Here is a 15,214-nt window from a genome sequence, read left to right as displayed (position 1 = left end):
TGTTTTCCTCTGAGTCTGTGGTGACGCCCAGTGATTTATTTTTAGGCTGCTGTAATGTGATTTGTTCAGATAAAACTGGAACCCTGACGAAGAACGAGATGACTGTTACTCACATCCTCACTTCCGACGGCCTGCATGCTGAGGTGTGGAGCTTCCCTCCTAAGATCGCCTTCCCTTGTTCAGAAACTGAGTGTTTAAAAGCCCAGTGTTTACCTCCAAACTCTCTTTTCTTCCCATGTGGTTTTATTGCTAAGTTCACATTGTGTGTATAATTTAGAAGCTTAGATCCCTTGGTAACAGCTCTTCATCTACTCATCACCGAGTCGTACAGGTTTTAACCTACTAAACTACCTGCCTGGATAGCTTTTCTATAGCTAGCTTCTCTGATCCATGACCTGGCCTTCTGATGCATCCTTCTGAGTAGTCTTTCTGTATTTACTTTGTCTCCTGTGGGAACATGGACATGGAAGTGGGGGAAAGTGGAGACAGAGCCCATGATGATGCCTGGGATTCAGACTCCAGAGACCAGCAGCAGAGTGCAGATCTAACTCTATTGTTTATTACACAAGCTTATATTTAGCTTTTTAGCCAATTAGGGTATGTTTATGTGTTCAAGGGCAAATCAGGGTGCACCAGGTGTTGTTTAGCAGAATCTGACGGGCCTGTCCAGGAGCCTGTAGAGAGGGGCTGAACCCCCATGGAAATTTCTGTGAAGACAGGGGAAGCAGCCACAGCCCTGGCCTTGGGTCCTTTGTGATGTCTCAGTGGTATGCCGGGATCCACTTCAGATCCACTGTACAGTGGATCAGGACTCTTCAAGGCATCACAGGTGCCTGTGGTTCCTTCCTCTCCATCCCATGTCTTCCTTCACGAGGCTTATCCCCATACCCCACAGTTCCCACACTCTCCGTACTCTGAGAACCTTTCATAGAAGTGCAGGGAGCAGTCACCCCTGCACTAAGATGATTCAGTTGTTCTCTGTTGAACTGAGACGAATGAACTGTGGCTCTTAAGGCTCTGTGCAGCCTCTTCCTTCCTTCTCCAGCCTTAGCTATCCCCCACCCACACCCCCCTCCCGTTAATGGTACATGAAACATACTAGCTTCATAGTCCCCTCCCTGTGACCTGTGTTGCTGCCTACTGTGTATTATAGCTGAATGCCTGCCTCCCTACCTCCTCAGGAAAACCTAACTGAGAACTGGCCCTATGATACGTGTTTATACACGTTTGGTTTTATTTTTTGCTTTCCAGTCTTTATCCCAGCTAAACGTTTCTTCCCTTTTTCCTATTAGACGATGAGTTGTTAAGAGCAGGAGCTGTGTTGCCCATCCCAGGCCTCCCACGTCGTAGTGAACACCTGACAAATGATTATATAAGCTTATTATTAACAATCTCTGTGGTGTACTTTTTTCAGAAAATGAAAGAAAGCTAGTTCTAGGTCCAATCTTTGCAGACTCTGATTAGAATATTCTTAATATTAGTTATGAAGGGCACTGAGTTTAAAAATTTGTAGATAATTCATCAAAGAAAACAAACATTAAAAAGTTGAAAGAATTTTATACTGGGGTTTGTTTAGGTCTGTTTTACAAAGTCCTTAAAGTGAGATTATTTTATTTAGGTTGTTAGGTTTGATCAAGGATACCTAATGCTATTATGTAATCTTCTTTCAGAAAGGTAGTTGGAGCTACCTATGCTGGTATGCATGGCGGACAGGATATAAGTTTCTCTTCAGAGTCCCACCATTTTATGTTAAACATTAATGACTTCTTATTTTTTTCCTTCTTCTAAACTTTTATTATTTTAATTGTTACAGTTGTTTGGCTACATTCTGGCCACTTGGGATTTTTGGCTTGTTTCATGTGTGAATTTCTGTTTTTTAGGATGGCCATGTACTGTGCTGTTAGAGCAGTCTGTCAGTTCCAGGCTGAGCCTTTCACTGTCCTTAAGACTGTTTGCCAGGAAACAGAGTTCCAGCCGTTATGTGTACTCGGGTCTTGGGAGCCTAGACATGATGGTAGTGGGCTTCAGGGTTTTCTTCAAGCTGTAGTATACTGTTATATGAAGTTAAGCTCACTTATATAGAGATTTTTTTCATGGTTTTCTTGTCTTTTTATAATGTATTTTTTGAACAGACAGAAATACCATTTTAGGTTAATCAGTACCCTCAATACAATTTCTGGCCCTCTAATAAAAATGACCCATTGTAGATATGCTTTATTGTTAGGCCTTTGTATTACCAGCAGCATGACTGGAAAATGACATGAATATAGCGCTTAAAGCACTGTTTGACTGCCATCGGGTCTCGTGGCTACTAATCCCACTTCATGTTCCTCAGGTCACTGGAGTTGGCTATAATCAGTTTGGTGAAGTGATCGTTGATGGTGATGTTGTCCATGGATTCTATAACCCAGCTGTTAGCAGAATTGTTGAGGTAAAATTATATTGTCCAAAAAGTTAACTTGCTGCGTCATAATGACTTAAGCCAGAGTGTTGGGTTCTTATGGTTTTTATGCATTTCTTTTAGGCAGGCTGTGTGTGCAATGATGCTGTAATTAGGAACAACACTCTGATGGGAAAGCCAACTGAAGGAGCCTTAATCGCTCTTGCTATGAAGGTATGTGTTTAGTATCTTTGACATGTGGGATATAATCCTGCCAGCAGAATCTAAGGCCTTTCAGATCCATCATTACTGTGTTGTAGGGTATTCAGTAAGACTCATTTTTCTGTTACTTTAAACTGTCATTGGGGATCAGTTAAATTTACAAAATAGAACAGTTTCAGTGTAACTTACTCTTCACTGCAAGGTATGTTGCTGTTAAAAATCTCGTAAATAAGTAAAAGATAATGTTCTGAAATACTGTTGAATCTTTACATTAGTAAAAAAGAGTCTCTAGAAACGTCTTGTACAAACCTAAATGCACTTATAGGAAATAAGCTTTTTCCTTCCAATCTTTTCCTTTACCCACTTCTTAAAGTCAGTGTTATTAAATCTGTGTCTGGGAGAGAGGAAGTACTGTTCCTGTAATTTGTTCAGGTTGAGCCCACATCCTAAGTTTACATTTACTTCAGCGAGAAACCTGCTATTTACGTAACAGACATCTCCAACTTTTATAAATAGTTTGATAAAGCACTGAGATTTGAATGATGCAGGATTCTTCTGTATGTGATTCCTGGAAGTGAGAGCCAGCCTGCAGCTGCAGGTCACTGGAAGTGAGAGCCAGCCTGCAGCTGCAGGTCCCTGGAGCACTGAATCCAGAAGAAGCCGAGCACTGGTTTACTTAGCCACTCACTTGTTCCTTTTCATGTATATAATAGAGATTGAAGGAGCCTTAATCGCTCTTGCTATGAAGGTATGTGTTTAGGGCCTTCCCTATGCCAGTCAAGCACTGACTCTGAGATAAACCACTGCCCACTAGTTTTAGACTATAAATGTTTTCTCTATAGAAAGCTACATTTCTCTATCATCTGGCCTTATAACTAGAAAACATGTACAGCTTTTATAAGAATAATAAAAATATGGATCAGGTGTCAGATATTTCCTGTTTGTGTTTAACAAGCTACTAGCTTCTTCCTAGAGGCATTAATACCACTATCCTTGGAACAAAGGAAAGGCAGAGCAAGTTCCTGAAGCCTGGAGCTTGACTTTAAAGGACAGAAAGGGCTCAGTGAGCATAGGGAGGGGCTAGACTGAGAGCAGGAGGGAATAGCTAGGTGTGGACTGAGTGGTCAAGAGTGATCATCTGGCTACTACGGAAGGAATGAATGGTGTTTGGGTAAAGAGGGAATTGTTAAACTGTATTCAATGGATATGTGAGTGCCAAGAGAACTCTGAACATATTTCTGAGGAAAATAGATGCTAAATTACATGGACTTTTTAATAGTCCTAAAATATATTTGACTGTTTAGAATAAGAGGCAAAGGGATGATCAAAAGATTGGAGTAAGAACAACTATATGGCATTAGTAGTTATTATTTATAGTGTGGTGGGTGTTATGTAACAATTTCCTAGGACCTAGGGAGACCACAACAAATACTCGTGTATGGGTGCTCACACATACACAGAGACAGACATGCACACATGCACATGTGCATGCAAATGCAATCTACTCATCCAAGACAGGGGATCTATGACAGACCAAGCTACAGATACTACCAAAGTCCAGCTTGGTGAACCAATGAGCTTTAGTGGGTTTGCTTATAGAAATATGGGAAAGAAATTACTTACAGGAGCGGAAGTGACCCTAAGACAGCTGCATCACCAAGGCCACCTCAGATGCATGACATAGCACAAAAGCTGGGACACCTGGAGCACTGTGCACAGCCTGGAGCCAGTTAAACAGGCTGGAGAGTGACCTTTCCAAGTGACTCTGCTCTCTACCTCTCCTGGCAGCTCAGGTTTTCTGCTTCTTCTAGGCAACTGCCTGGTCTCAGTCATCTTTGTATCTTGACTTGTCTGAGAGTGGCTCTGAAGAGTCTTTATTGCTTTGTTTGAGTGGAGGGCCTTAGTAAATCTGGTCAGCTTCAGGGACCTGCTGAAGCTCTTTTGATTTGTTTACCTTCCTGAAGGATGAGATGTTTCAGACTGATAGAAAGTGTCATATAACAGTGGACTAAATACTTAGCATTGCGATGAAAGCAATAGACAAGAAAGACTCCAGTTGCTAATAAGTGAAGGGTTAAATAGGAGACTGTTCTTGATTAGGAAAGTTCATCTTCAGTATTGGTCAGGCACTTTTATTTATTTGTATGTTGTTTTCTTCCAGAATTTGAGCTGGTAGAGAGATTAATAAAGCCTTTATGAAAGCTTAAATATATAGTCTAGTGTTCTACCTGTGTAGTGAGGCTTTCATGTTCAAATTGAATGTGCTCTTTGAGGGTGTACTCGCTGGTTTTGTGTCAACTTGACACAAGCTGGAGTTATCACAGAGAAAGGAGCTTCAGTTGAGAAAATGACTACATGAGATCCATCTGTAAGGCATTTTCTCAATTAGTGATCAAGAGGGAAAGGCCCCTTGTGGGTGGTGCCATCCCTGGGCTAGTATTCTTGGGTTCTATAAGAGAGCAGGCTGAGCAAGCCAGAGGATGCAGGCTAGTAAGTAACATCCCTCCATGGCCTCTGCGTTAGCTCCTGCTTTCAGACCTGCTTGAGTTCCAGTCCTGACTTCCTTTGGTGATGAACAGCAATATGGAAGTATAAGCTGAATAAACCCTTTCCTCCCCAATTTGCTTATTGGCCATAATGTTTTGTGTAGGTTTAGAAACCCTGAGTAAGACAGAGGGAAATGCTGTCTTTATAGATGGAACATTGTTGTTCTCTCACTAATAAGGAAAAGGATCCAGTTATCTTAACATGTTGTAAGTTGTGATTTACCTTCCTTGTTAAAGGGAAAAAAAAACACATATTCTTTAGAGTTAATTTTATTTTTTATTTTGCTCTTACAGATGGGTCTTGATGGACTGCAACAAGACTACATCAGAAAAGCTGAATACCCTTTTAGTTCTGAGCAAAAGTGGATGGCTGTTAAGTGTGTGCACCGAACACAGCAGGTATTCAAAAATATTTATACATAATTCTAGCACTGGGGATGCTGAAGCAGGGTTGCTACAAATTTGAAGTCATCGACACAGTGCATTCCAGGCTAGCCTCAGCTATAGGGTGTGCATTCCAGGCTAGCCTCAGCTATAGGGTTGAGCTCTTATCTCATACCTATCTCAAAATAATAAAGAATACATCTAATGTCTACTTAGGTGACAACTTTATTTTTTAATCTACTGTTGTTTTTGTTGTTGTTTTTTAAAAAAAAAAAAAAAAAACAAAAACCCAAAACCCCAGGCATTTGATTTTACCAGTGAAGATTTAGGAACCAGATGCTGAGGTGAAAACAGAGGCAGAGAAAGCACCCAGCTGACCTTATTCTACTGATGTCCCTGAAGGAAAAAAATCCTCTTTTTCCTTTCCCACACTGTCTTAAATATCCTTCAACTGAAAGACCCCCTCCCCCTTCATTTACTTATCTCTTGGATGAAAATTGTGTGCTACAGTTGAGCCACACCACAAGGGATTTCCAGTAAAAAGCACAATCTTGTAGGTTACAGTGTGATCAGATATCCTGTGACAACCTACCATTAGATTAATGAATTACTCTAATAGAACCTGTTGCCTTAAAGTAGTGCTTCGCAACCAGTGGGTCGTGACCCATCCTGGGGCTCACATATCAGATATTCAGTATAACATATTTACTTTACAATTCATAACAGCAAAATTACAGTTATGATGTATCCATGAAAATTATTTTATGGTTGGGTTCACCACACATGAAGGTCACAGCATTAGGAAGGTTGAGAACTACTAGTTTAGAGCATGACAGTCACAGTGGACTGACGTCTTTATTATGACACTCTATTGCATTTGTATACTAAGTGTTTAGTTTGCTTGTGACCTAACAGCGTTCGTGGGTTATAGCACAGTCTTAGGTATGGAGAGCTTTTGACGTCAGGTTCTCTTGGTATGCGTTTCTTCTCACTGAGAGTTCATTATAGGTTGCTGTTGATTTTATGTTTTTGGACTGCTTTTCACTGAAGGAATGTCTTATCCTTAGAATAAATAAGACCACATTAACTATGTGATTTTTCTCCGAATTTTTCAACCTGAAGACTTCCTGCAAGAAGAAAGCAACCAATAGACGTAGTAGATGAAACTTAAGCACACAAGTGAGACTCTGGATATGGAAGGCAGGGCAGCCTGACAGATGGGGCAGACTTGCTAGTTTAAAAACAACTGGAATTGTTCAGTTAGTGTGTGCGTTCGTTCTTTCTTTCTTCCTTTTATTTATTTATTCATTTATTTATAGAGGAGTCTTTTGAATGTGACATTTTAAATATTTACTTTCCTAGTCTCTGGATTAAAAGATAAAACCCCATAAGTACTTTTAAAAGTGGTAAGACTGGCAAAAATGGGAGGGAAGGTTGAGAGTCTGAGAGATTAGCAGTAACGCTTCCTCCCCAATGCCTCTGGGTCTCTTAAGCCCATCACTGTTCTTTTATCCTGTTCTGGTCAGAGTGGAGTAGTCCGAGCAGAGGAAGGCAGTGGAGCGCTGGCAGGCTCAGCTCTGGAAGCTGACTGCTCTCCTGAGTGTGTCCCTCAGCCTGTCCCTGCTGTATGATACTGGGCGTTCAGGAACAGCTCCCTGCTCTTTTTGGTAGCAAGGACAAAAACTTTCCCACTCTTGGACTTCCCTTGCTCCCTTGCAGCAGATCTCCAGCTGGCCACTGTTACCAGGGCCCAGGGAGCTGCTGGTTCTTCAGTTGTGGGATAGTCAGAGTTACTGGTGACTGGTGGGAGTGGTTAGTGTAAAGGCACAAACTGAACCAGCAGACATAGGCGCTGAGAAATAAAGGTCATGCCTAATGCTGAAGGAGGTTCCTGAAGACCGTGACAAGTGCCAGTAAGTCTTAAGTAGATCGCTAGGTGATAACTAGGGCCTGTGCCAGGAGTAGAGTAGAAAGCGAGAAGTAGCCGATGGAGGACACAGGAAGGTCAGAAAGGAAGGTTCGAGATTGAGGACACATGCAACAGTGGGAGTAGCATAGAGAGGACAGCAAGTACGAGTGTGCCCGCATGCTGCTCAGCCGTTAATGTCAGCACTCAGGGAGGAGCATTCGGACCGCTGTGTGTTTGAGCCCAGATTGGTCTGTGTATATCAAATTCCAGAACAGCCAAGGGCTAGAGACACCCATCTCTAAGAAGACAAACAGCAACACAACAAAACAAACAAAAAGAGAGAAATAAAATCTTGTTAAATAATGCTAGAAACATTTGTAGAACAGAAAGATTTTAGGTTTTATAGTAAAATGGCCTGTCTAGCTCCTTGAAAGTGTGAAATGGGGGACAGTGTAAGGGGATAGACACAGGAAGGACGCTCCCTTAGTGTTGAAAAATGATGAGATGCTTGGAAAAAAGCATTTGTAAAGTCTCCAGAGATGTTTGAAGTAGGGGCAGTAAGGCCAGAGGGCTGTCACATCGGACGGCTTAGGGCTAACTGTGGCTCTTTGGTGCTTTGTGCTGCAACAGTGGGCACTGGGGAGACAGTGCTCAAAGCCTCCGCAGGAGGGGAGCTTAGCAGTGTGGGAGCATGGTGTGGATACTGTTGGCTAAGGTAAGGAAAGGAGATGTTGATTTGGGAGTTGGAGGTGGGTTAAGGGGAGTTCCTGATTCATTAGTGCAAAAGGCCCCCACATCTCAACTTAGAAGGGACAAGAGAGGAAGACTGAAGAGCGCAGCTTTCCAGAAAAAGGAGAGCTAGAGGTACTGCTTGCCTGCTCTTTCTCTCCTCTGAATATTACCACATGAGGTTTTTATGTCACATTGAAGAGTTTAGGAAGTGTGAATGAGAGCTATAAATGGAGCTAAGAAAAACAAAAGATGCTAACTTCATAGATGACAAAACTTACAGAAAGAGAGGTAAGGATGGGTCAGTGAGGACAGGCCATAAACACATCCACACCTCCCACTGTCCATGCCCCAGACAGCTCCCTGCTGCAGTTGCTGATAGCCCTAGTGACTGGAGGGAGGCTGAGAGTGGACACACACTGTCCACAGCCATGGGTAGAAGAGGCAAACTGTGGTGGCCCCTAGATTATTATCTAGAAATGACACAAGTGCTTGCTCTAGTTACAGGCTGAAACATCCTACCTGACTTTGGACTTAAGGGCTGCATCAAGGAAATACACCCGTGTCTGATGAGAGAGCCAGGGTGTTAGAGAGCCACTGTACTCATTACTGTGCTTGGCTCAGTAGGAAGGAATCATAGTGCAAGTTCTGATAACTTGTGCTTTATATTATAAAGATTGGAGAGTGAACATAGATGCACCTGGCCAAATAGACATCACAGTGTAGAATGTGTAAATGGTTAACTGAGAGAGTCACACTGTAAATGTATCAAAACCTCAGGAATACAGAGGGGTATGGCCTAGAATGAAAAGGACAGGTAGGGGCTGCAGGTCTTTATTAGAAGCTACTAGCGGCTATTTTGTATTTGTTTTTCAATGCTGGGAATTCAATTTAGGACCTTGTATGTGGTAGGTTGAATATTACTTCTGCTATGATAAGTGGGAGAGATGTGTTATTGTGAGAGTTAGAGCGTCATAGGTAAGTAGGCCTAGATACAAACAAGCACATAGTCATTAATAAACAGCCTGAGCCATTGCCCCTGGGCTGAGCCATTTCCCTGCTGCCTGGTGAAGAAGAACCATGTTCCAGGTCTTACAGTGCCCAGCGCAAGGTTTAGTAAAGTGTCGCTTACAGTGTAAGGTCTGGCAGGACATACAGCTAACTCCCACTTGGGCTAGTAATCTCTAAAGTTTATGTGCCACTCAAAGCATTGGGCTTGAATAACTTTGTAAGGATTTATGAGAGATTGGATGAATGTATGAAGGACACACACACACACACACACACACACACACAATTTGAATGTAAACTTGGTATGTTTTTCTCTTTAGGACAGACCAGAGATTTGTTTTATGAAGGGTGCTTATGAGCAGGTGATTAAGTATTGTACTACATACAACAGCAAAGGGCAGACTCTGGCACTTACCCAGCAGCAGAGAGATTTGTATCAACAAGAGAAGGCACGGATGGGCTCAGCGGGACTCAGAGGTAAGGACGGCTGTTTCAGCATAGTTCCTGTTCCGGGAACAAAGGCCTTCTGTTAATTGTAGCCGAATCCCTACTTCACTTCTGAAGTGTCTGACTCTACCCCAGACGTCAGAACTCTGTAAATGTGCAGTGTTCTCTGTGCAGGGCGGATATTTTAAAGAACTTCATCTTCTATAAATTCCTGTTAGATTTATTTTGTGTGTATGTGGGGAGGGGGGCATGGTAGATAAAACTTGAAAATCAACTTTCTACTTCTACTGTGTGAGTTCCAGGAATGAAGCTCACGTTGTCAGGGTCGGTAGCAAGTCCCTTTATGTGTCAGGCCATTTGCTGAAGCACTGCTGAGGTTTTCTGTGTGGTTTGCGCTGAAGCATTGGGAAGTGGACCAGAGTTGTTAGTGGAAATATTTATTTCATAGACTTCAGAAAATACTGTCATCTTTGTCTCATGTTTTTTTTTCATCTTCCCCTCCTTGGTATTACTATAATGGGGGATTTAAATATTAAATATGAATGTGTATACATTAAAATATTAATTGATATGTGGTTATGCTTTATCTTACAAAGTTTGTTTCTTAAAAATGCTTGTGGTTCTAAATTTTGAAACTACAACATATTTTAGGTATTTATTTATTTATTCATTGACGATTATGACCACCCATCTGACAAGAGGAAACTTCAGTGAGGAAGAATTTGTTTTGATGTTGAATGTACTAACCTTCATGAAGGTAGTGGCCAGCATGATGGGGAAGGCATGGTGGTAGGAGTGACTCAGTAGCAACAGGAGAGAGGTTGCCGCTACCTTACATCTCAGGGCAGTAGACAGGCCAGGATGGTGAACTGTAAAGCTTAAGTTCTGTCCTGAAGTGACCCACTTCCTCCAGGTAGGTCCATATTCTGAAGGTTCCACAACCTCTCAAAACAGCATTACCAGCTGGGGACCAAGTGTTCAAACACATCAAGGGTATAGAAAATAGCATATTTAAACCATAGGAACTGTTTTGTATCAGAAGGCTTCCTTTACGGACATTGCATATGTATTCTTGGTCTAAAGAACCTCTTCAGTAAGTCTTTATTAGTGTTAAAGAGGGCCTAAATACAGATTAACAATGCCTGTATAGTGCCACCCCTCCATTGGGAGGACGCAGACGTGATCTCCTTTCTCAGGCTATGCTAGCATGCAGATGGATACTCTTCATCTCCTTTCATTGCCATCTGCCTCTCCCCTGGCACCAGGGATGGCCAGGTCCTTGAGAGTGAGTGCCTTTGTGGGTATATCTGCACGCGTAAACACAAGTGCTTTGCCTGCAGTTTGGTCATTCAATGCTCTGCGTGTGAATTTGCTTGAGTAAGGGTAAGTACTACTTTGGTCTCTTTAGGGACTTTGCAGGCTCTCTTTGAGACACTGAAGTTTAGTGTGCTTTTGTAGGCACTTGTTAGTGTTTGGTCTCATAAAAATCTCCTTGCTACAAGTACATCCTTTTGATTTACAAGGGTAGGGACCAGAGCTTACAGAATTCTGAGAGTAAGCTGAGTGATATTTTAGAAATGTGCGTGACTTTCTGTTTAATCTTGTAGCCCAATGGTGACAGGACACTATAAACATAATGATATGGTAGTTACGAGCTCTTAGAGAGCTAGAAGTTTGAGAAGAAATGCTTGTTATGTTTGGAGGCAGTGAGAACAGACTTTGTTGGAATTAATGACCTTAAGACCACTTTGTAGATGACCTTTCTCTTTCTAGTGTTTAGCATGTATGAAGTTGTGTATACATAGGGTGTATAGAATTGATACAATCTTCTCTGATGAAGATATATTAGAAACAACTTTCAAAGGGGCCTGTTCGCTTAAATTTGAGTTTTAAGGTTTGACAAACCAATATTTTCCCTAAATAACGAATTGTATTTTCTAAAGAGATTGGAGTTCTTTGGTTCGTAGCCACATGTGGTTGCTATGAGAGAATGTTCTTAATTCTTTCTCATTTGTCTTCTCTGCTTAACAGGTTTATTCCTTTTAATTTTTAGTAGCCTAAAAGCAACTTTTATATATATAACCATTGAACTACAATGTATTGGTATGTGATAAGTTTGAATTATAAATAATATGCCACAACTACAAATGATATTATAATCTTATGTGATTTATTATCAGCTAAGTTTAAGGCTTTCACAACCAGTATTTTGCAGTTTTGATTTTATTATTTTCCAAGTTCTTGCCTTGGCATCTGGTCCGGAACTGGGGCAGCTGACCTTCCTTGGCCTGGTCGGAATCATTGACCCTCCTAGAACTGGTGTGAAGGAAGCTGTCACAACACTCATTGCCTCAGGAGTCTCCATCAAAATGATCACTGGAGATTCTCAGGAGACTGCAATTGCCATCGGTATAACTGGGTTGTTACATTTTGCTTTCAATATGTTTCAGAAAACATCATCAAGTTTTGTAAACATTAGCTAGGAAATATGTTAATATGCAATTGATTATAAAACATCAACTTACTCATTTTTGCTCAAACTTATAAAAGATTGTTGCTAAACTAAATTTTAGTTAAAAAAGAATATTGAAAACAGATGATTAACTCATGAAATCATTTGTATTTATTCACAGAAGAGTAGTTGACCTTTTTAGCTTTAATTATCCTCTTGCTGACAGGTATAAACACTAGCTCAGGGATGTAAAAGGAAAGACGAATTGAAGTTTATCTTTTCAGTTTGAGTATAACTTTCGAAGCAGATTAAGCATAAAGACTAAGAGGCCAGCTTGTTCTCTGTCTTGTTACCATCAGGGATGTGCTGTGGTTTGAAAGTTAGTTACTTCAGGAATGTATGGTAGAGAGAAGTGTAAGTGCCACCTGTAAAGAATAAACTTCACATTCCCCAAACTCTGTTAATTCTGGTTTTATTAATTTGTGATGGGTCTGGACTAAAGATTTCACACGTTGTTATCTTAAGAAGGGTCACAGATGTGGTGTTGGAAGGGTGACTTCTCAACGCGGCCTTTGATCTAAATGGAACTACATGATTGCATGCAGCTAAATGTGCCATCGGCTTTTCTGGCTTCAATTACTTTGCTTATGGTACATTCTGATTGTCATTAGAACTGAGCTGCTGAGCAGAAATGGACTAGTCTAGGTTTAATTTTTAGGGTTTGCTGGCTTAGGGACAATTCTGTATTCTTAAATTTAAACAAAAACCAAATACTCAGAGAACTTCAGACCCCACTATGAATTTCAGCCAGTTTTGTTTACCAGTTGTTTTCTTTTATGATTCCTAGATATACTTTTCACATGTAAAAAGAAGTAAACAAGATCATATTAAATGAGCAGAGCTTTACTAACTCTGCAAGCAAAGACATTTATATATATATATATATATATATATATATATATATATATATATTTATTTATTTTTGTGTCCTTTCACTTTAGCGAGTCGTCTGGGATTGTACTCTAAGACCTCACAGTCGGTGTCTGGGGAAGAAGTCGACACAATGGAGGTGCAGCACCTCTCGCAGATCGTGCCAAAGGTAAGTCTGCAGGAGTCAGCGCCGAGCCCAGGCTCAGGCCCCAGCCCTTGTTCCTGTCACCGAGAAACTGGTTACTTGCAAAGGAGACATGCTTACCAAATTTGCTGCTCTAGATTCTGAACTGAAATTTCTGGGAAATAAACCATATTGTTTTTTATGTTGCAATCATTAGAAAAATATTGTAAAGTCATTACCTCTAGTAAGAACTACATTTCCTGTGAGGAAAGCACTGTGGTGATTTAGGGCTTGTATGTACATGTTAGAAGACGGAGAGAGCACAGTTGGCACTACTTACACTTTAATTCTGTTTTTATTTTTGCTTGAGTTTGTTTATACTTTTGAAGAAATTGAGGTGTTGTTTACAGACAGTAAAACATACTATGCTAAAGTGCAGCTCTGAGTTTGGACAGATTCAAGATATCTTAAATTGTCACAAATAGGATACAGAATAGTTTCTTATTGTCCCTCAGATCTCTCACGACCTTTTGTATTCAGCTGCTCTCCTAGGTTGAGAGCTTGGCAGCAGTGATTCATTTTTTTATTTCTACAGTTTCATGTCTTATTCATTCAGCTCTGTAAGAATGAGACCTTATAGCATGAGACTTTTGAATTTGATTCTTGATTCTTTGACACTTAGTGCTTTGGATATGGCACTTCACTGTGTTGCTATATCTAAGTCCTCTCTCTCCCACTCCCTTAAACTGCTGAGCAGTGTTGGACTGTAGGGTCACTGTATCTCTTCAATTCAAGGACTGTTGGGTCTTCTCAGTGTTTGCTGATAGTGAATGAAACTGTGTGTACTAGTTTCTTTGTGACAGTCAGTTGTCCTTGTGTAAATACCTGAGTGAAATGGAAACTTAAAGGTTCTTTGGAAAGCTCGTTGTGTTGGATGGTGTTTTGCTAAGGCAATTGTTAAAAGGAATGTTTCATTGAAGTGGACACAGGTGAAAGACTTAAGGCAGACTCATTTCGCTGAAGCATACACTGGAAAAAAGATGTTCTGCTAAAGCAAGCACGTGACAGGAGGATTCTTTGCTAACAATGCATGTATTGGTCTGCCTTACATTGTGTAGTTGAGCTGCATTTCTCGTGACTCCATAGAGAGAAGTGCACCAAAAAACTTGTGGTGTGCTGCAGTTTCTTACTGCTTCCGTGGACTCCGGCTGATAGGATGCACATGCTGAGACAAGACCCATGGAAGACACCTGATGCTTGAAGGAAGTATTAATGGGCCCACTGGACTGTCAAAGAGAGGCTGAGCTTAGCTTCTTACACTGCTAAAAGCTTCTTGGTCTCAAGTCTTCACTGATCTCCACTTGCCTGAGAGAGGCATAGCCAAGCACTTTTCCTGGCCTTCCTGTTGGCCTTGGTCCCTCCTGCTGGCTGGTGCTGAGGCTGAAGCCTGGCTGTCTCTGCTAGGTGTGTCACTGCTGCTGGTTCCTATTTGCCACCCCAGCTCTCCTGAACTGGACTCCTGTTGTATCCATGAAGTGTTTTCAAGTGGACAGAGCTGCTGCTGCTGACCTGTGAACTAAACTGCTGATTTCCAGACATGGGATAAAGCCCATTTCTAAACAGGTCCACTTCCCCTGTATCCCTTTTCCCTACTACATCTGGTGGTGTGTTAGAAGGGAGGCTAAAGTGTTTAAGAACCATCATTAAATATAGGGTTTGGAAAAATTAAAGTCACACCTGAGTAATTTCTGGGTCATATGGCTCATGACTTCTTTTTTTTTTTTTTCTCTTTTTTCTTTTCTCTTTTTTTTATTAGATATTTTCTTTATTTACATTTCAAATGCTATCCTTATACCCTTCCCCTGCCCTGCTCCCCTACCCACCCACTCCACTTCTAGGCCCTGGCATTCCCCTGTACTGTGGCATATAAAGTTTGCAATACCAAGGGGCCTCTCTTCCCAGTGATGGCTGACTAGGTCATCTTCTGCTACATATGCAGCTAGAGACACGAGCTCTGGGGATACTGATTAGTTCATATTGTTGTTCCACCTATAAGGGTTGCAGACCCCTTCAGCTCCTT

General features: G+C 41.3%; 1 protein-coding gene across 6 annotated transcripts in view; it reads left to right on the top strand.

Annotated features, from left to right (window-relative positions):
* The window catches only part of Atp2c1 (ATPase secretory pathway Ca2+ transporting 1), a 109,425-nt gene that overhangs the window by 76,594 nt on the left and 17,617 nt on the right, over positions 1–15,214 (top strand). For all 6 annotated transcript variants that reach the window (XM_029481803.2, XM_085827965.1, XM_021171342.2 and 3 more), the window contains 7 exons: positions 46–143; positions 2,336–2,431; positions 2,525–2,614; positions 5,443–5,547; positions 9,502–9,658; positions 11,867–12,037; positions 13,082–13,179. In XM_029481803.2, the coding sequence (XP_029337663.1) occupies positions 46–143; positions 2,336–2,431; positions 2,525–2,614; positions 5,443–5,547; positions 9,502–9,658; positions 11,867–12,037; positions 13,082–13,179 (815 nt within the window). The remainder of the gene's footprint in view (positions 1–45; positions 144–2,335; positions 2,432–2,524; positions 2,615–5,442; positions 5,548–9,501; positions 9,659–11,866; positions 12,038–13,081; positions 13,180–15,214) is intronic.

This window comes from Mus caroli, unplaced genomic scaffold (assembly GCF_978045245.1).
Source record: "Mus caroli unplaced genomic scaffold, Mus_caroli_1 scaffold_11, whole genome shotgun sequence".
NCBI classification, from domain to species: Eukaryota; Metazoa; Chordata; class Mammalia; order Rodentia; family Muridae; genus Mus; species Mus caroli.
This window is presented reverse-complemented; position numbering and strand designations above follow the sequence as displayed.